Source organism: Lipotes vexillifer, unplaced genomic scaffold (assembly GCF_000442215.2).
Source record: "Lipotes vexillifer unplaced genomic scaffold, Lipotes_vexillifer_v1.1 scaffold670, whole genome shotgun sequence".
Classification (NCBI taxonomy): Eukaryota; Metazoa; Chordata; class Mammalia; order Artiodactyla; family Lipotidae; genus Lipotes; species Lipotes vexillifer.
The window spans coordinates 1,616,360-1,641,254 of NW_006778108.1; the positions used below are offsets into that span (position 1 = coordinate 1,616,360).

The window sequence follows — 24,895 nt, forward strand, 5'->3', positions numbered from 1 at the left end:
GGAAGAACTGGGGGGTTAAGACACCCTAAAACTTCAACCAGGGCAAGACCACCACACTCAGCAAACGTCTGGGAGGGTGAGAAGATGGGGACACACAGGAACGTGGACATCCAGGATGATGAATCCCATCTACCTCCAAATAAACAGGCACAAAGAACAAATACACATCGTGTGTTTTCAAAGGCAGAAGACCTGGTTTACAATAACACTACATGCATCAGGTAAAACCAACCTGCATGTAGCAAGCAATCAATCTATGTTGGAAATTATATTATTTTTTCACTGTCATGTTTTTGTTTTCACAGTGTGGATACAATCAGGTTGCTCACTGGACTTCAGATTTTGTCCAAGAAGTTGTGATTCCCCTCTGAAGGCCCCTTGCTCAGTAAGGACGTGGGGCTAGCATGTGCAAAGGCCCTGGGCCTGGAATGAGCACTGTACACACACAGAGCTATAGGGAGTGAGGGGACTTGGTGTGGGACAGGGGCCCCCAGCAGACTGTGTGGAGTGCGGGCCGCTTTCCATTGCTGTGACCAGGGCTTATCCCACATCAGACAAGAAACCAGGAAATACACACAGACACAGCCCTCCAGGACCAACCACAGGTGTGGGTGTCACAACCGAGACCAGCCCTGGCATGTCGATTTATCACCTGCGGATCCAGTTTCTAAATGTGGATCCCTGCTTCAAACCTGCATTATTTCCACGTGTGATATTCTGCACCTAAGAGTTACATGTACAGCTGCAGAAGGTGATGGTCGCTTCTTTAGATCTTGCTTCCCCTTTATGTTACGTTTGCCAGAGGGTAACCTACGGTTTGCAGATGGAAAGTCCAAGTTATTGATAGTTTTGGCACCGTGGGTTTGGATTGGTTTGAACTAGGACTTGACTCACGTGAGTACAGGGTCAGCATCTGAACTTTCGTGGCCTGGGTGCTCTGCTGGCCTCACCTGGTCCAGGTGGAATGATGCGCATCCTCACTTAGAGAAAGGAGAATGAAAACCACACTGAGATACTATGTTTCACCTATCGAGTTGTCAACAATAAAAAAGCACAACCAGCCATCCTGTCAGTTAGGCTGTGGGCACACAGCCTGGCTGGATGCAAATTGTGACACCTTAGGAAGCAGATCTGTCGACATGCAACACAATTAAATACGTGCTGAATTTTTGGTTCCGTAATCTCAATTCTAGGTATTATTCTGAAGATTCACCTCCAATAATAGAAAAATACATATGCTCAAGGTTATTCATGGCAACCTAGTATGTAATTGCAAGATATTGGAAATGACCTAAATGCTCATTCGAACGAGAGTGGTTACATAAACTATGAGGCATCCAGTGGTTACATAAACTATGAGGCATCCACCGCATGGGATAAAGTGCAGGTGAAAAAAGAGTGTGTGGTAGTGGTGTGAGCTGTTTGGATTGGATTGAGGATGTTAGTTTCTATCTATCTATAAGTAGATAAAAAATAAGTGTGTCTGTGTACACACACATGGCTACACAGGTGTGTTTATGTACCTATGTGCTACATGTTTCTCCTGGCTCAGTCTGCTGGAGGGCCTGGGAACAATGCGCCCACCCCCGAGGTGCTGAGAAGACCCAGTGCCCGGACATTGGTTTCTAGACATGGCTCTCCAACACAAGGAGCCCGGGTGCTTTGGAGAAACGGCTGATTTCAGGGTCAGGACCGTCAACATCCAAGACAGACCTGGGACAGCTCTCTGTGCAGGAAATAATGATAAAATGGCTAATGGATGACAAGCTGTGTCAAAAGGACACAGAGCCAACCAGAAGGGGCGCCTGCTGTCAAATCTGTAACAAAGTGAGAATAAACACACAGTAAATACCGTAACGGATGGATAGGAACCCATAAAGTAAGAATCAATGGTCCGGCCTGAAATGAAGTAATAAATGCCTACAAATAAATACGGGGGAAGGGAAAACTCTTCCCCACAGCTGAATGCCAGCTAATAAATACAGAAGGAACAGTGGGGTTAGGAGCTTGTGAAGGACGTTAGACCAGTAGGTGAACAACCAGTGACAAGCAGGATGGCCCATCCTCACACAGCACCTCCTGCAAGACACTTATCAATTCCAGAGAAACGTGGCTCAGCCAGGAGACACTTGGCAGGCACCGCCTGCAACACGGGATGGAGTCACCACCGGTCACGGGCACGTGCACCAGGGACACGCCAGCGACACGACACGGGGAGGCAAGCATCTCCTCCGCGGCGGTCCTGCCCAGAGCGCCGTCACCTGAATCCAAGCAGCAGGATCACCAGACGACCCAGAGGGAGGGCTCCCCTGTGAAATAACCGACCTGTACTCTCCAAGCATGTCAAGGGAATGAGGGTGGTGACAGAGAAGGTTCCAGATTACAGAGGACTAAAGAGGCACAGCAAGAAGATGCAAGATGGGCTCCTGAACCGGATTCTGGGCCTGACTCTTTTGCCTTTTGCTATAAAGGACAATGTTGAAAGAACTGGGAAAATGTACATAAGGTCTATAGGTGAGATGACAGTACTGTAATGATTTTAATTTTCCGACTTCTATAATTGAACTTGTTTTTAGAAAATACAACTGGCTCATTTAGGGGTAAAAGGACATCTTGTCTGACACTTTCTTGAGAAGAGCTCAGGAAAACATATGTACATTGAGAGAATGGGAACGCACCCACGGTAAACTGTTAAGACTGAAGGAAACCGGGTGACAACCATATATAGGGATTGTCTGTACCGTTCTTGCAATTCTTCTGTCCGAAATTATTTCGAAAATATAAAGTCAAAAAAACCCTCACATGTGTGCCATTTTAGAAGGAAAAAAATTATACTTTAAATTGAATTTCTTTCTTTTGGGGATTAAAAATTGCATACACTTTCCCCTCTTTTTTCATTATGCTTTAATGGAAACACTGTGAGCATTGCAGGGAAAAATGAAAAAAATATCAAATTCACTCTTTTCATGACACATGAATAATTCATTTTACACTCGTATTTCATCAAGTTCGTCCTTTTATATTTCCACAGAGAAGCTACTTAGTAGTGTTGGATGTCACACACTTGCCCTCGGGAGGTCAGAGACCTGCAGAGCCCAAGGCGACTTCGGGAACAAAGCTGGGGCATTGAGCAGTCAGGAGGCTGTGCGTGCCCACCACCGGGGCCCAGGTGGCAAAGGTCTCCCGGGCGAATCTGGCAGCGGGTGGCTCACTAGGGCCCACAGGGATGCTGCCCTCGGCTGAGAGGCGAGGAGGGTGGAGGGCCCAGTGGAGCACGCACCTCTCAGGAACGAGCTATGGGGATACAACGTCCATCCACCTGTCCTCACCCATCCGTCCACCCACCAGAAAGGCCCTGACTCCCGAGGAAGTACAGGAGCTACTTGGTGCCACGGGAGGGGCAGGTGGGAACCACGTGCCTTCCTCTGAGAGGCTGGCGGCCACCTCTTTCCACGGACCCTCGCCTGCCCTCCACCCTAGGCTCCAGAAGCCTCTCTGGCTTGAGTGGGAGTCACGTCTGTGCTGCTCCGATGAGGGCAGACTGTGGATCCCCTGCCTGGCTTGTTTGACGTCTCCTTCATATTCTCATAGCATCAGGTACTGGCCAAAGGCACCAGCCCCTGTACAGTGTGAGGCCCTTGGAGCTACGTCTCCCATCTCTGCAGCAAGGAGAAAGCCGTCTGCCCGAAACTTGGGAGCGGGGACCCCAGAGCCCATCACCCTTCAGCCCTTCGCCACTGACCATGGCCACTGCCCCGCACATTTGCATGTGCCTATGGCCCAGGTGGGCTCCCTAGTTTGTAAGAACAAGAATATCTTCTAAACCAAGGGCTGCCTCTGTGCAAGATCCCATTACAGAAAACCTCTGGTTGTATGTCAAGGCACTGGCTGGGCTGTTCTAGGTCATCAGATACCAGCCACTTAAAAAAAAGCACTAATTTCCCAATTTACTGTTCTGAAATATTCTGCTTTATTGAAAGGAAAGCAGATATTTAAATTATATATTAGTTAGTTTGAAGATTATAGAGTATTAAAATTCATTAAAGATGGCCTTATACAATATGTGTATGTATGTATACATATAGATTATTTCACTCTGTGTGTGTGTGTGAGATGTGATGTCACATCTCAAATCTCTTCAACTAAGTCTTGGTCACAGAGATGTATATGTGTGTACACACACACACACACACACACACATACTCATACACACACATGCACGCGCGCGCACACACACACACACACACACACACACACACACATACCCTTTGAAACAATTTTAGACTCACATAAAAGTTTCAAAAATAGAACAGAGTTCCTGTACGGACTGCAAAGATAGAACAGAGTCCCACATCCTTGATCTCCACCTCTTACATAAGCACGACCCAGCACCTAAATCAGGACACCGACCCTGTCCAATGCAAGACCCCCAACCAACCCCCTCAGCATGAGGCCCCGAGGGTCACCCAGGCTGCTGGGGGTGTCAGCAGTTCACTCTGTTTTGTTCCTGCGTGATTTTCCACGATAGGGAGGTGCCGCTGTGTGTTCGTCCGTTCGTCCACCGAAGGGTGTTTAATTCCAGTTTTTGATTCTTACTAATAAAGGCTGTGACACATTCGTGCAGGTTTCTGTGTGAACATAGGTTTTCATTTCTTTAGAGTAAATACCCGGGAATGGGGTTGCTGGGTTGTTCGGTGTTGGTTTTTTTTACAGGAAAATGACCAATTGTCTTCCAGAGAGGCCTTCCCGCTTCTGCGTCCTCACCAGCATTTGGTGGTGTCAGTTCTTGGCATTCCGCCATCCTAAGGGCTGTGCAGTGCTTTTCATCTTGGCTTTAGTCTGCATTTCTCTGAAGGTCGTGATGTTGAACATCTCCGTGTGCTTATTTGCCATTTGTATCTCCTACTTGGTGAGGTGCCTGTTCTCTCCATTACGTGGCAGCTGGCTCCATCCAAACTCTCCTGCAAATCCCTGTCACCCTTACCTTAGCTTCCACCTCCCAAATGTAGACGCTCTGCCCGCCAGGTGGACTCCAGGTGTTATGAGAAGGGACTCAAAGCTGGCAGATCAGTGGGTGGCCTCCTGTGGGCACCCAGCCCGTGCTAAGGACAGCAGATGGGGCTGTCACGAGGGGACAGTTCCAGCTGGAACAAAGGACAGGGCTGTGAGCCCGTAGGAGCACGCTGACCTCCTGTGCACACGGCCCGAAGCCAGGACATAGCCCAAGCCTCCAGCAGCTACCCAGCAAGGAGCTCACCTGCCTCCTCTGTGAAGCTGCACCAGATGCTGCATTTCTAGAAGATAGGCGTAGAGGACCTCAAGCCATTCTCACCTTCCCCCTGCCACCCTGAGGCTAGGCGTGAGGCAGTGAGGACTCATGAAAGAGACTGGCCGGGGGAGGGGGCCGGAGAGAGGCAGCCAGTGGTGCAGGTGCTGCCTGGCAGCGCTGGCTGGCCTCGGGGAGGGAGGGTCCAGAAAGGGGGTCAGGGACCTCCAGTCTGCTTCACAGGGGGCAGATCACCTCTGGATTATCCATTTCTCGACTCATTTCAAGAGGGATTCAGAGCGACCAGGATGGTGAGGAGAGTAAAGTGATGCCCAACCGGGAAGAGGCGGCCCGCGGGGAGGGCAGGGCTCGGGGTGAGCATTGTCTCCATGTGTTAAGGGCCATCCTTAGGAGAAGGAGAGGTGGGTCCTCAGGCATCCAAAGGGGTACAAGAGGCGACCTATCTCTAGAGAGGGAAACGTTTCCAGAAAGGGTGAGTCTTGTACCTTCTCTGTCTGTGAGGTGGGCTGGAAGCCGCCTGGACCACTGGTCAGCGGAGCTCCCTGTGCTCACTGCGCACACAGTGTGGTCCAGGGGCTGCAGTGTCGGCCTTGCTGGGAGCCGTCAGGAATGCAGACGCCCAGGCCCCACCCCAGCCAGCTGGGACCTGCCCACACGGAGGCTGCCAGGCTCAGGAGAGGTGTTTGGATGGGGAGTCACGGGGGATGCTCCATCGCTGGTGGTGGTGGGGTGTCTCTCCACCGTCGTGTGTCAGGAATGTCCCCAGTTATCTGCCCTGCTACCTACCTCTGGACAAACATCCACTTCAGCAAGTAAACAACGGCGATGACAAACTGTCAGTCCTTCTGTTCTCTGTCCTTGTGCATAAGAAGCACCTCTGACTACGTCCCTGTGACATGATGCCGGTCCTCCCCAGAGGAGTGGCATGGCTATCACCGGGCGCTTTGCTCCCGCTCGGCCCCATGGACACACTGAGGACTGGCCAGGGGCTGAGCAGGGCTGTCAGGGCACCGGCCTCTCTCCTCCCTTCCCCCTGCAGTTATGGGGCAGTTCTGTCCGGCTAGAATAGCCTCACGATTTCTCTTTTCTAATGCAACGCCGATGGCAACTGTGTTCATAACAGTCTGCACGTCGTGCTTTCTCCTTAGTCCTTACTTGGAGCTGGTCTTCGTTTTTGTGGTTTGTGGGAAACATGGTCCGCACTTGTGTTTCAGCACAGAGCCAGCTGCTGCCAGGATGTCCCACACGGAGGCCCCGGGGCTGCCGCAGGGCCTATGGGGCGCTAAGTACCAGAGGCCCGGGTCCTGCGTCTGCCCCGTGCACTCGACGTGGGACACTTTTTAAAGCACCTCATTAAACAAAGTCGAGGTCACATAAATGCTCACCAGGAAGACCTCAAGGAGCCTGGGTGCTCACACAGGTAGCGTCTGGCTTCATTTCTATTGAAAAAAGCATGACACTGACCAGGAGGGCTCCTCTGACAGTCATTCATTTACTAAGAAACAAATCGGCACAAAGGATCATTAGGTGCCCACTCGGTGCTGACCTTTGGGATGTATCCAGGAGCTCCTTTCCCAGGAGGCTAAAATCCAGTCGCCCACAGCCCCCGGGGCCATGGGGGCACTGCCCATACCTCAGGTCCCGAGGCCAGGCTGGGCCCCCTCTGTTCTTTGTCTGAACCCCCCTCCTTTCTCGACATGCTGCCCCTTGCTCCCCCACTGACCGGCTGGTCTCCCAGGGGAAGTTTCCTAGTAAATCACGTGCTCATGAATCCTCGCATTGCGTCTGCTTCTGGGAAACTGAGCCTAAGATGGCTCGGCCGTGTCCGACAGGACAGAAAATCGTCAAGTAAACACACACACACATAAACAATGGCATCTCAGCACTGTGACCTGGATGCTGGCGAGAAGGCAGCCAAGTGAAGGGGAGGAGAGAACACTCTGGGTCCAGAGGGGGCTGCAAAGCCGCCTGGGGGCTGGGAAATGGAGGGGGACCAGGAGGCTGGAGGTGGCGGGGACAGAGCGAGAGGCGAGGCGAAGGGGGTGGGCGACTGCTCACGGGGCGCCTGCGTGCCTGCATTTTATTTAACTCAGTTTGGGTGATCTGCTACCTAACGATGTATCAAAGGGATCAAAGCAAAAGTACTAGGAGAGGAGACACAGTAATTGACTAGCTTACCGAAGGCTTGGAAATCTCCCTATTTTCTAGCAGAAACACGAGAGGAAAATCCCATACAATCTACCAGCCTGGGCCAGCAGAGCATGGGATGGTTTGCTGGAGAGACAGGTATCCTCTGGGACCTAACCTCAAGTTACAGCTGTCCCTCCACTGCATCCCTGACCCTCCACCACCAAGCCTCCCTGAAACACCACTGCTTTCTCTGCTAAATCCTTCCTGAATCTGCATTTTACAGTGTAGACCTCTCTGGGTAACGTCTTATGTAAGGTTATGACTCCAAGCAACGTGTTCTGTTTCTCAATATACTTCCCACTCTGAGGAATGTTCCCTGACTTCTCAAGTTTTACCTGTTTGATGATTACACAGACGTCCCCCAGACCCCCTGGTGGTTGTCACCTTTCCAGACTTGTCCACACGGCACCACTGCAGGCTGGTGTACGTTTTGCTTCATATGACATGAAGACTCACAGGTGCCTCAGATGAACCGTGCAAAGGGAACATTTTCCCACTAACACTGCTGTCAACAGCACGCACGTCCTGCTGCGTGGGTTTGTTCTTTAACTGGACAAAGGCTGTTTTCCTAACTTGGCCTCGTGTTTCTCCGGTGACGGGGCTGTGGTGCGCAGTGTGGTTTTCATTATTCAGGAGGAAACAGCCTTCCTTCTGGGACTCTTGCCGACACCCAGGCCAGGCCAGGCCAGGTGGGGCCATCCCGCTTCCTCCCACCTGTGAAGGGGGGCAGCACCCTCCCTGGAGACAAGCCCCGCGGGAATCCTCAGCACTTTGCACAGTGAGACCTCTTTCTTGCCTCCTCCGTGTCTGTTTCCTCCAGGTGAGTATCAGCACCAAGCACCCACTGCCCGGGGCCACGAGAAGGGTGTGCAGGCTCTCCAACCGGAACGATGGAGTCTCCCTCACCTGCTAACGGTCTGAACGATCTGATGATTCTCGCACCAGCCAAATGTCTCTTGTTAACAAAAACCTAGCTTAACCTCAGCCCACGAGTGCAGGCCACCTGCACCGCCTCCCCCGTGTTAGTTTCTTTTTGCATCTCAGAATTCACAATGCACCCAAACTACCTGTGTGTCAGTCCTGTGAGCTTTTCCTTCTGTTTTTAGGAAACGCCGTGAAATGGTTTGTTAGGGAAAAAATGGAAAATATTGGCAGTCATGAAGTTGGGCTCATCCTGGATTTCTGTGGTTATTCTGCCATTGTTTCGCCAGCAGCGGGACGGACAGAAAGCTGAACAGACCATAATATGGGGGTGACACTTCCCACGATTCCCTTAAAAAGGACGTGGTCACGACCAATACTTTCAAACATGAATGCTGATGGTTTCCCACAAACTTTCTTATGACATAATGATGTGGCAGGTGGGAGATGAGGTTTTTGTTACCATGGGCCAAGGTTAAATGGCATTCCCTGGGCTCCAGGCCACGAAGAGCGTTTTCTGCACACGTGGAGGTCGCTGAACGCAGGAGTTAGCGGCAGGCCCGTGAGGAGACATGTTTCATGCACCGTCGAGCAAATTTGCCCCTCGGGGACTCCAGAGGATCCTCTTGGTACTGGGTTTTGTTCACATGAGTATTGCTTGAAATAGGTGGACCTTTGGCTAAGCTTGGGGAAACTTTATTAAACCACAATTTGGTTTAGAACCAAAATTTACTGGTATTTGTTCAAAACTGAGTATGGAAGAGATTCACCAAAGTCACGGGCCCGCCTTTCGCTGTTATTCAAACCACATTTACCGTGTTAGCACGTTCAGCTCACAGCTCCCTGTAAATACGTAAAAGCTGATTTCATTACAATAATTGTAGTCTTACAACGATGAAAGATTCCAGTTCCAGGTGGCCACAGATACACGGATGGCTCTTTCCCACTCGCAATTCTGAGCAGGGGCTCAGAAGCCACAGCCGAGAGATCAGTGTGAGCTTGAACGAGTAAAAAGGATTTTATTTCCTTGGCATACAAATTTGGTTTGATGTCCCAACCCTCCTGCTTATCAGAAAGTGTTTCAGGGAAATGTGATGAATGATCCCCTTGTGTTCTTATGACAGATGGATTTATTACCTCAGAGATTCTCTCCTCACCAAACGGCTAAAATTACATGCTCCAGTGCCTTTTCCTGGCACGTGTGAGATGAGAATATAAAGATATTGATTTTTATTTTGTAAGAAACATGCCGCAAGTCCCACATTTATATGAGAGTTTTCCTTGACATAGAAAATTAAACCGGTAAATAGCACACTGCTGTTCCAATCATGCTTGTATTTCACACAATATTTTTGAATTTGTCTTTGGCAATCATAAGTATGTAGGATGCCCTCAAAATATTTACTTCGTAAAGGCAAATTTAATTTCCAGGTGAGAAGTTATTCCCACAGGCCTCTTTACAGAATGAGGTGATTGCTGTAGCTTGAAGAGTGCTCGATAAGACGTGACTGTAGGAAATAAAACAGATTTCCTGTGCGAATGATCCACGCATAGATCCAAAGGAACTGGAATATCTAAATACATTTCTTTATTTACAGACTGTCTCAAGGGAGGAAAATGAGTAATTTAATTTTCTAGTGCTGTAAGTGGATATATGTCATATTATTTAAAGATAATTAATTCGATTAAAATCCTTAACCTAACCACAAGCCATCTGTGGGCATTTGAACATATTCTCGTCCATGTCTAGTGCCTGTTGGAAAACGCATCTAGCACTTCAGATAATATCCTGCAAAACTTCTGGTATAACAGAGCCAGGAGGCAGGCAAATGCTGTCCCTGAGAAATGAATGAACAGAATTGTCCAAACAGCCTTGTCAGGGCACTCTGCACTGACCCAGGGCCAACGATAAACTGAGGGGTGGGTGCTTACGAACCACTGCTAAATTCTGAGTCAGAATAGTGTGAGTCTGGGGTGTTCCTGCTCTGGGCTGATCTAAATGCACCACCAGCTTGGCCATCAAGTATTTCTGCTAGGGTGGGGCTACCCTTGGAGACCAGAAGCTTCACTGCTAGAAGGAGCTGAACTGACTGGGGAGCACAGGGTGGAAACTCCAGTCCCAGATACAAATTGGAAATCTTGCAGCTCTCCCAAACTATGGCTCTAGTCCTGGTTGGGCCAAGTGGCAGGCAGCAGGATAACTCAAGAATTTAACAAGGAGCTCCTGGAAAGGAGAGCACCACAGGGGCCTGGGGATCTCTCCTCACATCCCAGGCTGATGTGAGGCTGTGCAAATGCATATTTGCCACCAAAAGGCAGTAAGAAGAAAAAGAGGAACAACAATAACAAAACCAAGAAACATGTAGAAAACAAAAATCAAAATGGAAGACATAAATCCAACCATATAAAAAATGACAGTTAATGCAAATGGATTAAATACTCCAATCAAAAGACAGAGATCGTAAGACAATTAAAAAAACAAGACCCACCTCTGTGTTTTCCATAGAGACACACTATAAATTCTGAGACAAAAATAAACTCAAAGCAAAATGATGGAAAAAGATACCTCGTGCAAACTGTAATAATAAGAAAGCTGTGGCAGCTATACTAATGCCACACAAAATACACCTGAAGGCAAAAAATATTATTAGACACAAAGACTGGCATTTTATAATGATAAAATGGTCAATATTCCAGCAAGATATAACAATTATAAATGTACATGCACCACCCAATAGAGCCCAAAATACATGAGGCAAAAACTGACAAAACTGATGAAACGACAAGGAAGATAAGCAACAAAGACAGAAAATGTGAACAGCATGGCCAACTCAACTCAACAAACATTCATGGGTTCTTCACACAACGACAAATACAAGTTCCTTCACAAATGCACAAGGCACATTTCCCAGAACACACTGTACGTTAGGCCACACATCACATCTCAATAAACTTAGAAGAGAAATTATACAAACTATGTTATTCAACCATATGAAATTAAGTTAGGAGTAAATGATAGGAAAAGTGTGGGAAATCCCTGAAATTTGGGAATTAAACAACACTTTTATAAATAACCCATTAAGAAAATAAATAAATCACAATGCATATTAGACGATACTTTGAACTAAATCGAAAATGAAAACACAACATATCAAAATTTATAGGAGGCAGTTAAAACAGTGTTCGAAAGTTACAGCTTTAAATACATATATTACGAAGGAAGAAAAATCTCAAATCAATAACTAAGGAGCTAGGTAAAGAAGAGCAAATTTAGCCCATAGGAAACGAGAGGAAAATATCATAAATATCTGAGTGAAAATCATTGAAATGGAAAACCGAGAAGCAAGGACAAACCAATGGAAACAGATGACAGATATTTGAAAAGATCAAGGAAATGTATAAACCTTTGGCTAGACTGAGACTGAACAAGGAAGAAATGGAAACTCACCAAAATTAGGCATGAAAAGAGGAGACATTACCAACTGTATAGAAAGTGAGAAGATTTAAATGGAATATTATGGACAATGTTATGCTGACAAATTAGGTAACTTGGATAAAATGGGCAAATCCCTAGAATGACACAAATTACTAAAGCTGAGTCAAGAAGAAAGGAAAACCTGGGCTTCCCTGGTGGCGCAGTGGCTGAGAGTCCGCCTGCCGATGCAGGGGACGCGGGTTCGTGCCCCGTTCTGGGAAGATCCCACATGCCGCGGAGCGGCTGGGCCCGTGAGCCATGGCCACTGAGCCTGCACGTCCGGAGCCTGTGCTCCGCAACGGGAGAGGCCACAACAGTGAGAGGCCCGCGTACCGACAAAATAAAAGAAAAAAAAAAGAAGAAAGGAAAACCTAAGATTTGCTTTAAAATCATAGAGAAATCAGGTCTGATCAGTAATCAAAAACCTTCCCACAGAGAAGAGCCCAGGCCCAGTTGGCTTCACTGTGAATATGAATGAAGACCTGAGAAGAAAAAGTACCAATGCTGGGCAGAGTCTTTCAGAGAGAAGAGGAGGAAACACTTCCCAACTCATCCTATGAGGCCAGGGTCACCCTGACACCAAAGCCAGAAAAAGACAAGAAAAGAAAGCTGTAGTTGTCAAGGACCAAGACCCCTCATGGGCACAGAAATAAACATCCTTACCAAGTTGTTAGCACATTAAATCCAGCAATATTTAAAGAGGAGCAAACACCATGGCCATGGGGGATTTATCCCCAAATGTAAGGATAGTTTAATATATGAAAATCAGTTAATATAATAGGTCACATAAATACAATAAAGGACAAAAATTCCCAGCATTTGCCATCTTTTATATTAAAAAAACTCCTGTTTAACCAAGTCTTGACAAAGGCTGCTCCCTGCACCTGATTAAGAGCCTCAAGAACTTGGTCCTTAATCTGAGTCTGAGCACTGACCCCGAACCAGGAGCGAGGAGAGGACCCCCACTCACCACCTCTGTCACCAGCGTACGTGAGGGTCCAGCCCACGTACAAGGCAAACCAAACCAAACCAAACCCGGCCTCCCCGCCCCACCCCAGAGCAGCCTCTCACATCCTCATAGGACACTAAGATCGTGTTTAAAACACTGCCTATTATTTTCTGAGTGATTTCAGTTTCCTCTGGGTCCACTCTTCTATTTTTGTTCTTCTGCCTCATTCACGCTTTGGGGTTTTCGTCAAATGTTTGCGAGTCCTCCCTGCTTTGTTCCTGTGTGTGAAGGAGGCCTCTGCAAGGTGCTACCCTGAGTGTGAAACCCTGTCTCTCCCAATAGGTTTCCGGTTTTTCACGGGAGGGCAGACTCAGGGCTTGGACAGCTCAGGTGAGGGCTCAGACATGAGGAGGTGGCTCTGTCTGAAACAGCCGTTCAGGGACCACAGAGTATCGCCATCAGGACACAGGAGTCTGACGCCAGGAGAGCCATCTGGGACCCCTCCAAGCTTCCACCTCTCATGTGCAGCGTTAGGCACAGAGCCTGTCACCCAGTGTGGCTGCCAGGATCAGACGGCAGGGTGAGCCGAGGGGCTGGCACAGGAAGATGCTCCACAAACACGTGTCGTCTTCTGCTTTCTTCCCGTGTCACTATTTCCCAGTGATGACATCCCATGTGCTTTCCAATGGATGCTGGAGGCTTGGCTTTGTCACAAAAGGGTGACAATCAGCCTTTCAACATGCAATGAGGCCCCTCCAGCCCTGACCCGCACCCACTTCATTTCATAACTTTAAGCTCAAATTTTATATTTTGCAGAACTGCTTTATTACTTGTGCCTGAAATCTCTCTGCTTGAGTTTGTGTGAAAAGGAGACGTGATTTCCTGCGGTTGGGGCCCCGTGAGCTGTGGTTTTAGCTGCGGTCGGGTACCAGGAGAGGCCCCGGATCGTGCACCCAGAGCGTCCCGAGGGCCCCCGAGGCGCCTGCCCGGTCACCCTCCATCCCCCCGCACCCCTGCAACTCCCCAGGCCGACTCTCCGCTGTGACGGGCTCCCACTCTGCGGCAGCACACGGCAAATGCCGTGGCCAAGGCCTCTGCACAAGATGCTTTCAATCAGCTGCAGATCCGCTCACGCCAGCACCACCGCCCCAGAGGCAAATAAAGCTGCAGGAGTTCCTACAGATGTGCGCCCGGTGAGCGGACCCGTCTGGACCAGGCCACCTCCACTCCGAGTGCTGGGCAAGCCTGTCCAGGCAGAGATGGGGGCAGAGGAAAGGCTCCGGTGACAAGGCCCTGCTCCTACCAGGGCAAAGCTCTCTGAAAACTGTGATTTCCAGGAAACAGAATCGATCTGCTGTAGACCGAGTGAAGCCACGGAACTCCCCAAGGAGTCAAAACCACAGTTTCCCTTTTATCGGAAGGAGAACTGCCTTCTGGGGAGAGCCCCACATCAATACGGACCATGATCTTTTATTTGAGTTACAATACGACCAGGACTGTTCTCATTCTGTTCAATTCGATGATCTTCAAAAGTGATGCTTGCTCTGTGGGAGCTGCTGCAGTCCTGGCCCTGTGGTTGGCATCTTCCTATCCTGCCACCCTGAGTAGCCCCTCCCACACCGACTTTGGTCTTGGCCATGTGACTTGCTTTGGAAGATAAGATGTATAACGTGTACTCCACGGCAGAGACTTGAAAAGTCCTGGCTCCCTGTTCAACCTGCTCTCTGCTCCCGGAATCCCCACCACGGCCGCCACATGATGAGAGGCATGTGGTCCTGTCACCTCTGTCACCTGGGCCAATAGCCCAGCCCACATTCTCAGGCTCAGGCCAGTGGGGGAACCCGGCAAGCCCAGCAGAGCAGCCTCCATCCAGCTGAGACCCCTGCAGAATGCTGACCCCGAGAATCACGAGCTCACAGGGCTGTTAGAAGCCACCTATTTGGGGGAGATTTGTTACACAGCAAATGCTAATGCACACATGCCCATTATTTTTTCACAGAATGGGAAAACAGAACACTTCCTGCATGTAGGATGTGACCAGAGAGAGGGGAGGCCTGAGGCCCACACGAGGGATGAAGAAACAGTGTAGGCAGGAGCTACCCCTACATTTTCAGTCTACTAAGTGTCCCCCACTTTTCACTGCTGGGGATGTTATGTGTTGGAGCTGATTTCTAAGAACTTGTGACAAAGCTGAAAATCCTGTGCCAGCCAGCCTGGCCAATGGGGGGCTTGGGACCCTCTGTGCACAGAGAGGCCCCGACCCTTCCTTCCTATCTTCTCCAGACAATGGCAGGTACCACTTCCTGAGCATCTGTTCACTTGTAATGCTGCCCTGATTCTCTCATCCTCTTCTATGACAGGCCCCTCATCCTGCTCTGCAGCCAGAGCAGCTCTGACGATGCACCCCTACCTGAAACACCCCCATGCCCCCGGGACCCCCTACACACGAGCCTGCACGGCGGCACCCCTGGAGCTGCAGACAGGCTGGGCTCCCAGTCTCGGCCCCGCCCCTCCGTGGGGCTCCTCTGGACGCTCTTACTGTCCCTCCTGTCTCCAAGCCTCTGGGTTTGTGTCCCCACCTAAAATCCAGTCTCCCCGAGACGGCAGTGAGGTCCTCAGGGACAGGACCCCGCGTCCCCTTGGTCCTGCCTTCCTGGCCCCACCAGGTCTAACCCCTCGCTGTCCCCGCAGATCTAGGTTGGACACCTCTGTGTGCCATCTGCTCACGACGTCCCTTTGATTCTCACCCCCTACCCCGATGAAACTTCTTGCCGGAGGGTCTCTCTCTCCCCTGCCAGGTGCAACCGGGCGCCTCCTCTGCAGACACAACTGAGCCCCACGCTGAGCTCGGGGGTCAGCCTCTCCTTCGGAGGCTCTCGGAGCAGCGGGTTTCCATCACCATAACTCCCGCGTTTCCCTGAAGTTGCATCTTTGTATGTCTGCTTCCTAAACTCCACACAGCACTTACACTTTGGCTTTAGGCAAAACCCCAGACCTTGGTAAAAGTGGATGCTGAACAGAGGCTCCTGAATGGCAGCTAAAGCACTCGCCCAACTTTCTCAAATTTCAGCCCGGCCCAAGCTCAGCCCTGCTCTGACCCTTGACGGGGTCCCCGGGTGTGCTGGTCTTCCCAATGGCTTCCAACAGCTGCCCTCCGCTCCACTCCCCGTCAGCTGGGTTCGGGGCTTTGTTCACAGGGTTTGCTACAAAAGCACATTTTGTTTTCCGTTTCTGAATATCTGTTTGGACTAAAACCACCTCTCCGGCTGCTTCTCGTTCTCGTTTTACCTCCGGTCCTGACACCCCTGGTCTCCGGGCCCATCAGCTCCCTGTGACCTCACTGACCTTCTCCCCAGTCTGGGCCCCCGCGGTGGGGCTGAGTCTACTCCAGACACCCTCCCTTGCTCTCTCCTGCCTCTCCCAGCTTGCAGGCAGGAAGCCCCAAGCTTGCTGTGCCCTGAGCCTCCCCTGCTGAAGGGCGGCCGCCCGTCACGGGGAAGGTCACAGCGCTCGGGCCTGACCACACCTGCCCACGGACCGCCCCCACCCCCGACGCTGGCTGTCTCTTCTAGGACGGTCGCTCCCCTTAGTCACCGCCCTGAGGGTCCTCCCCCTCCCCCAGCTCCATGACCCTCCCCCACGTGGGCCCTCATCCCATCCTCTTCCACCTAGAGCACGTGGACTTGTTAACCTTCTCAGACAAGCCTTGTGTGGACGGCTCGAGAAAGACCAGACTTACGCCTGGACGCCAACTCCTGTCCCCCCTGCCCCCCGGCATTCTCTGCCCTGGACGTTTCCCTCCACCCACAAAAAGTTCTCACCTATCAAAGTAGGAAACAAACTTCCTTTCCCTCTGACCACACGCTTCCTCCTAAAGGTCTCTCCCTCCCAACTGACAGAAACCGGCTCTTCTCTCCTTGCCATGCGTGTCCTGGAGGAACCCCCTCTAGCCTCACAGCAGCAAAATGACTGCCCCCCGGCTTGGGTGCTGGCCTCCTGGGCTCAGACCGCTCCAGCCTCACCCTTGCCCTCCACGGGGGCGGCCGTGCGTCACACCCCGGCCAACACGCACGTTTCTGGGCGTGTGATCTGACGCCTGTGCCTGCCCTACGGGAGACCGGACCCTGCAATAATTCAGCTCGTCTGCGCCTTATGCTATCAATTTCAACTGTTTCTTCCAGCAGGTTTCAGCTATTCCAATCATCCTTAGTAGACGCTCTGGAATGTCAAATTAAGGAAACCACACGTAGCAGCAAAAACATCCCAAATTGTCCCCACACGTGTACTTCCAGCCTTGTGTGGCCCTAGGACCATGAGCCCCCCTCCCCTGCTCGCTTTTGCCAGTGACCGGTCTCCCCTGTGGGCGGGGTGTCAGCAGAGCCCCACCCCCTGCCAGCACTGTCAACCGTTAAATCCATCTTAGCCCTGTCCCGACGGCTGTGGCCTTGTGCCCTCTCCGACCAGAATCTCTGCTGAAGCCCCCCGGGTCCTGGTCCTCAGCTCTTTCTCCGTCCCCGCATCTTCCACAAATGTTCTGAGTGAAGGGCACCCAGAAGGCTTCGGTTTCCCTGCACTTACGCACACTAGCTTCATGCCTCGACTTACTCGTATCCCGCCGGAGCCCCACACCCTGCTCCCGAAGGCCCATGACAGACACGTGCTCTGACCTCCAGCTCCTGGAACCCCTCCTCCTCCACGTCATAGGAGAGCGTGTGGATCTTGATGTCTTCGGGCGAGAGGTCGAGGAACTTGCCGTCGGGGTACTCCAGACTCTCCTTGGCGGGCGACCGGTCCTCGATGAAGGTGGTCTCACAGCAGTCGGCCGCCACGCTGTCCCCCCACGGGTGCAGCATGCCCTCCGAGTAGAGGATGATGTTGGGCCGGTAGAGGGACTCCACCGACTGCTGGAGGGTGTTGGGGTCCAGCAGCTGCTGGACTGGCTTGTTCCTGCTGCCGTCCGGGGTGGCCGGTGCCGCGTTGCCCACCATCCGGCAGCTCTGGTACTGGGGCGCCGGGTACACGGACACCAGGCCATCCCTGCTCTCAGACACGAGGCTTCTGGTGTTGATCAGGCCATTCCTCTTGCTGGCCTCGCTGAGCTTGCTGCGCACCAGCCCGCTCTTCTGCTCCATGACTCCAGCCATGGTGTTGTCCTCCCGGCCGGGCGTCGGGCTGGCGGGCTGGACTTGAGGGTCACGCTTGCCTCACGGGGCCCATTTCTCCTGGAGGAGGAAGAAACAGAGATGAGACAAGAAAATCACGCCTGAAAAGCTGCTCATCAGCCAGACCCTGGTTGTCTCAGTGTTTCCCGGTCGCTGGGGTGCATAGCTGCTGATCCGAGCCCACCTACTCTGCCGAGTTAGACAGGCTCCCTGGGGGGCAGCGGCCAGAGGGAGCCAGAGATGGACTCCTTGCATCTCTATACTCTAGTCTCTGCTCCAAATGAAGGCGACTCTGCAGGAATTGGAACCACTGCCGCTCTAGAGAAACTCGTGATTTCAGCCAACCTGCTGAAACCCACAGGCAAGCCTACCCTCACCAGCCTCGACCACAGGGGAAGTGGGGCAGTTCGTCCAACTCTCCCAGGCCCACGGCTTCTCACCCCAGCAGAAAACTCACACCAAAGAAGAGAGGGTTGACTTACAAAGATCCTGTGACTTACTACTAATGGAACAAAGAAATAAAGCAACTGTTTTAGTTTTTGAACTTTTCAAACAGATTTCCAACAAACAACCAACCTACAGCCTCTTGTGAATAAAATTTTGACTAGAGGGACATTAAAGTTTTATATTCTAATAAATTCAAGGATTTTATTTATTTATTTTTGCGGTACGCGGGCCTCTCACTGTTGTGGCCTCTCCCGTTGCGGAGCACAGGCTCTGGACGTGCAGGCTCAGCGGCCATGGCTCACGGGCCCAGCCGCTCCACGGCATGTGGGATCCTCCCGGACCGGGGCATGAACTCGTGTCCCCTTCATCGGCAGGCAGACTCTCAACCACTGCGCCACCAGGGAAGCCCTCAAGGATTTTTTTGAGTAATATATTTTTATCTTTATCATCTTTATTCAGGGTTTTTTTTTTTGTCTAGTATATCTTAAATATTGATCTATTTTATTTAAAAAATTTTTTCCGAAGAACTAAGTTGCTTTTGCATATAACTTACAATAAAATACCTCTGTGTGATAAAAACAAAAAAACAAAAAACAACAAAAAAATGCCCCACACAGATTTAGAAGTGATAGGAAGACCTGCATGTTAGTGCTGTACAGGGACTAAGTTCCCCGGCTGAGGAAATCTCACACACACGTTCTAGTATGTTCTTCCCTTGTGTTAGAATTATCTCAACACTCACACTTGCCACTGGCCTTCATCAGGGTCCCAGGAAGCAGACTGGAAATTTCCTTGCCTCAGTGGTGCTCGGCTTAGAGGAATGTCAGTGCATCTGGGATACAATTAAGAAGTCTTCTAAACTGTTTCTCCCTAGGTCATGTTCCTTTCTAGGGTTTCAAATGTTAAAAAAGAAAAGAAGATACCCAAGCCTAAGATTTTGGGAGACAGCTTTTCCTCTTTGCAAATTAATAACTGTTATGTAGGAAAACATTCCCTCTTGGGGCTTTCAGGTGCTCTGGCTTTCTATGAGATTTAAGAATTTTCTTACATTATAACTGCTGGGTTTGGTGGTAGCTACAGGTATCCAAAATTTCAGACTGAGCAGAGGAGGAGAGAGAGAAGACACCCTTGCGACTAACTGGAAAACAGCAGTTTAACTGAGTCGACAGCTGACCAGTCGAGGGCAGTATATGCACTGGGAGGTGTGGGTGTCACCATTGTGACACTGTGTCACATGTCCTAGAGCAGGACACAGTATTGGCTCTGCTGCTGTGGCTCTAAGAAGCCCTCGGCCCTGGGGCCCAGTCACAATCCGAGAGCTAAAACCACTGATTCTGAGCACCTGCGAAGCATGTCCTATGTGTGACCATCACCTCCGCACCCAGTCACCTTCCAAGCTCATCCAGGCGTTTCTGGCGCAAACGCCCAGCTTCTCTGATCTTCATCCTTCCACAGCGAAGCTGCTGGGCCCCTCATGCAGGGCTGGATGTACCAACAAGACCAGAATAACCTTCTTGAAACTCAGTTAGGCTTCTCAGACTCAGCTCCTGCCTGGATCTGAAGTGAGTATCTCACAAAAGACACTTGGTTACATTTATTCAAATTCCTCCTCCTGGACGGAGTCTCCTGTTACAGTTCAGCCAGAGTGATCTTCCCTTTTCTGGTGTGTTCCCGGCAGCCGGGCTCCGGTTTCTCCTCTACCTCCTTGTGCGTCCTTCTCTGCCAGCGTGACAGCTACTCACGTCACCTCCTCCTCAGCCCCTGCCCTGCCCAGAGCCTGAGACCAAAGAACCCTGGTTCCTTAGCCCCTCTGGTCCTGGTATGCAGCAGGTGCTCAATGAACAGTCCCAAGGGTTATGGGATTGGAATAACGCTACGTGGGGATCTCCTTGAACTGCACCAGCCTCATAGTGGGTTGAAATCATGGCATTTTGAGGCAGGCGCAGCTTAAGTCTCCACCTAGAGTCGGCTGAGAACTTGCAGCATTAGCACCACCTGGGATTCTGTCAGGGAGGCACGGTCTTGACCATCTGGAGCTACTGAGTCAGAATCCGCATTAACACGACCACAAGGGTTATTTTGCACCTTGAAGGGAGGGGCCCTGCTCTGTAGTGAATAGTGTGAGTTCTGGCTCTTGGCTCTATTTTACAGCTATTTACCATCCTTCTTTTTAGTATTTAAACAAACACATCCAACAATTTACATTCTTCATCTTTTGGTTGTTTTTGGCCGCGCTGCATAGCTTGTGGGATCTTAATTCCCTGACCAGGGATTGGACTTGTGCCCTCGGCAATGAAAGCGTGGAGTCCTAACCACTCGACCGCCAGGGAATTCCCCAACAAATTACATTCTTACATTCTTACATTTACAGTCTTACATTCTTACAATTTACATTCTTACATTCTTACATTTACAGTCTTACATTCTTACAATTTACATTCTTACATTCTTACATTCTTCTTGGAGTGAATTTTTCCGACATTGAGTATGATAGATTATGATTACGTCTGAGGTAAAGGGGCTGAAATGAGTGGAATTTTATTTTTGTCACTTCAGCATCCTTCAATACTATTTCTTCTAACACAGACTGGCTTGTCATTGTCTCTAACCCCTAATTCCTATTTGCTCATTTCCTCTGTGTTTACTTGCACGCACTCCTCCCCGACTATAGCCATTCCCGAACCCGAGTTTAGCGGCTCTGAGATAAAACGTCCTGTGTCAGAGCCTGGGGTCTCCTCCAGCATCCTCACGACGCTTACTGGGGTCTTACCCATGATGGTGCCGTTCCTCCAAGGCTCTTTATAACAGACGTAAAATTATGTAATATAATCGGTTATTTTATATAACAAACGATACATCATTTTTTTCTCAGTCCATGATATTCAGAACCAGCAGCTGCAAAGAGGAAACCCTTTGACGCGATCCTTTATTTCTGCTTGAACAGCCTCCGCTCTGTCGAGGATGCTGCCTGCCTTCTGTGAACAGAGGTCTTCCTGGGCTGCATCGAGTGCTCCCAATTTTGTCCTCCGGGTGAGGCCCTGCAGTCTGCTTTTACGAGTCTGGCAGAGGAAGCTGGTCACTCGCGCTACAGCTGCTGCATTACTGATGCTGGTGGCCGGGGGAGGGGAGAGGATGAACAGGGGTCTCCTGGTGCCTAAGGTTCATCCCCTTTCTCCTCCTTCCCTCGTTCTCTCTCTCAGAACCACAGCTCAGAGAGCCCTCCCACCCACGGGTTTGGGTGAACACCAGGCAGGTGAGGAAACTGATGGGGGCTGTGAAAGAAAAGAGACAGAAAGCAGACAGGCAACAGCTGTACAAATTCTGCGTTGTACAGAAACACACTTTTCTTTACTTTGAGGCTGTCAGGATATAAGAGGACGAAACTAAGAGTCAGGAAACCAGGGATTTGCCCTCAGTTTTGCGACTTCCTATCTATGATCTTTAGCAAGTTGCTTGTGGAAGAGGAATTACTGATAACGCAGTTGAGCGAGAAAAGCTTTAAGCTCCCTTCGGCTCTATGATTTGTACCTCATGGTCCATGAGTCTTGGGGTTTTATGGGGTCAGATGGAGCTTTTCCACAAGGTGGAGAAAAACCTCACACTGACCACAACAGGCCAGGCTTCAGTTCATTAAGATGTATATTTGTCAACTGCTTACTGTTGCGAGGCACTGTGTTAGGTGATCGCTGAAGACAGAAAGATGACTTCCCGATATTAAAAGCCGAATCAGCGAACAACAATTACATAAACCAGTGTAACAGTAGTTACACGACGAACCTGTCGGCAAGTCACATCAACATGAAACTGAAATCTAATGTTTCAGAATGAGCTACAAGGAACAGAGAGAATGGTAGACATCATGAAGAACAGCATAAATCAGGATTGGGAAAATAATGAGAAGCAACAGAATTTGAGACTAGAAAGAGACGTGAAAAGAACCCAGGAAAGAATTAGAAACAAAAGAGAAAGTAATTTCAGAAATCAAGGCTAAGCTAGAAGGGACACAGGAGTGAATAGACACAGTGGATCGTCCCTTAAAAGAAACAGAACATGGAAACCGGAAAAATGTTTTAAATTAAAAAAAACATGAATACTTCAATTTATATGAAATTCTAGCAGAGTGTTGTGTTATGGAAGCAATCAAAACATTGTTTGAATCAGGGTTGGAAGGACGATTTCGTGCAAAGGGCACAGGGCGGTATCTAAGTCGATGCAATGACTCAGTATCCTTGGTAGGGCAGGGGTTATGGCGGACGTATGCATTTGCCAAAGCTAATCAAACTGTAACACCAAAGACGTGCATTTCACTGTGTGCATTTAAAGTGCTGAAACTACTGTGAAACAAAGCAATAAATGCAGAATAAAGGCAAAGAGAGTACAATATGCATATACAAGGAAACCTCGGAGAAGAAAATAAACAGTGGAAACCAGCAAACACTAAAACTATGATTTAAGAAAATGTTCCCGAAGTGAATGTTGAACGGGTTCAGTCAGCACCCAGAGAAACAGAGCAAGAATGACTAATCCCGACGTAAGTTACAGTCAGTCTACTAAATGTTAAAGAAAAACAAACAAACATAACACCTTTGGTTCTCCAGGAAAAAAAAAACCTGGGTCACTCAAAAGGATAAGAAAATCAGACTGTCATCAGGCTGGCCCACAAAATGCTTTAGAACAGAAGCCAATGGAGTAATACACTGAAGATGCAGAGGCAGGGAGACTTGAGTCAAAGGTTTTACATTGACTCAAACTGACCCCGGGCTTAAAGCCTGTGGGTGAACGGACGGGAGGAGTGTGGGTTCCACGAGGCCTTCCTGTGGAATCCAGATGCTACGAGCTACGATGAACGACCAGAGGGGCGGGCATGAGGGCTGGCAGGGGTCAGGGGCTACAAGCAGGACAAAGACAAAGACGACGGGCTTTACACGCCTCTCGTGGGAACCTGTGCCGTCACCCATGAAGCCTTCTTGCCAAACAAACACAGCACAACACAACACAGCAAAACACAACACAACCTTATTTTCATCAAATCTCTACATCTAACCACCAATTAGGAAATTCAGACAAAAGAGCTACAGGTCAAATGACATCATGGGTGTATGAAACCAGCAAAATGCGGAATGTGGACAACTCAACAGGAAAAATAACCCAGGAATTGTAAGGATTGTCAAACAGAGAGAGAGAGAAAGAGTCTATGGATTAAAGAGACTTAGAAGACATAGCAACTAATTGCATGTATTAATTTAATTTGGATCTGATTCAATTTTTTGTATGTATATATATATGTACATGTATATACACACACGTGCCCATGTATGTACACACAAACCCATGCATATACTTACACATACATATTCATATTAAATGACTCTACATTTATACACACATTTATATATGTTTATGTATTGAGACATTGGAGAAATGAGTATGCTGGCTGGAGTTTTGTAATTTTTTTAGGTATTGTTAATTTTTGGAAGGTGTATGATGAAGATTAAAAAAGAGCTACCTATTTTTAGAGATTCATACTAAAGTATTCACAGATGAAATAAATGATTCAATGTCTGGGATTTGTTTAAACATCATCTGGGAAGGGAAGAGCTGGGTAGGGTACAGAGAACACAAGGTCGGCTCTGGGTTGATAATCAGTGAAGCTGGATGATGGGTACATGGGGTCCATTATCCAATTCTCTCTACTTTCATGTACTTTTGAGATTTTCTATAACAAAGAGTTAAAAAAAATCAACAGATGAAGATGTGTAAGAAAGATGTTCCAGGTAAAGGGAACAGCATGAAACAAAAGCCAAGAGGCAGGGACGCCTAGCAGAGGGGCCAGGGGTCAAGTGGGAGGAGGGCAGGGGCCTTGATTGGAGGGTCTTGAATGTCATCTGCACATAAAACATTTACTGTGATAAACTCTGGGCGTTGTTGACGATCAGCTCCTGAGTGGATGTGGTATCACGGAGGCTGCCTGGGCAGTGGGGTCTGTGGGCAGCATGGGGAGTGAGCCCAGGGGACAATGGGGGTGTGGCTGTGATGCAGCGGGCACCCCTCTCAGCTCAGCTGCTCTAGGGCAGCCGAGGCCAATGACTGCAGGGACCTCAGGGTGGCACGATCCAGGAGAGCATGGTTGCGATTTTGCCTCTGACAAATGGGTTATAAAGAGGCTATTTGAGTAGCCCGGGCAGTGGCCAGGGGATTCCACAACCGGCAGCCCCTGTGCTGCTGCCACCAGACAAGAGGGCTTCCGGGGGGACACAGGCGCCTGGAGAGCCTGCGGGGATGCCTGGGAGACACATGGTCATTTCCGGGTAACTGACGCATCCGTCCCCTCACTCACTCACTCTTCCAGGCTGTGGGTGGTCCCCAGTGCCCACAAGGCTGTACTCCAAGAGGGTCACCTGCTGAGGACCTCTGTGTGTTTCTAGAGCTGAGTGGCCGTGTGGCCCGAAACTGTGGACACAGGC

The 24,895-nt window shown here is 49.7% G+C and overlaps 1 protein-coding gene across 1 annotated transcript in view; it reads right to left on the reverse strand.

Moving 5' to 3' along the window:
- The window catches only part of SYNDIG1 (synapse differentiation inducing 1), a 57,117-nt gene extending 39,151 nt beyond the window's left edge, over window positions 1-17,966 (reverse strand). The window contains exon 1 of the mRNA XM_007451448.1: window positions 17,490-17,966. Coding sequence (XP_007451510.1) covers window positions 17,490-17,966 — 477 coding nt within the window. The remainder of the gene's footprint in view (window positions 1-17,489) is intronic.
- Between the last annotated feature and the right edge of the window lie 6,929 nt (window positions 17,967-24,895).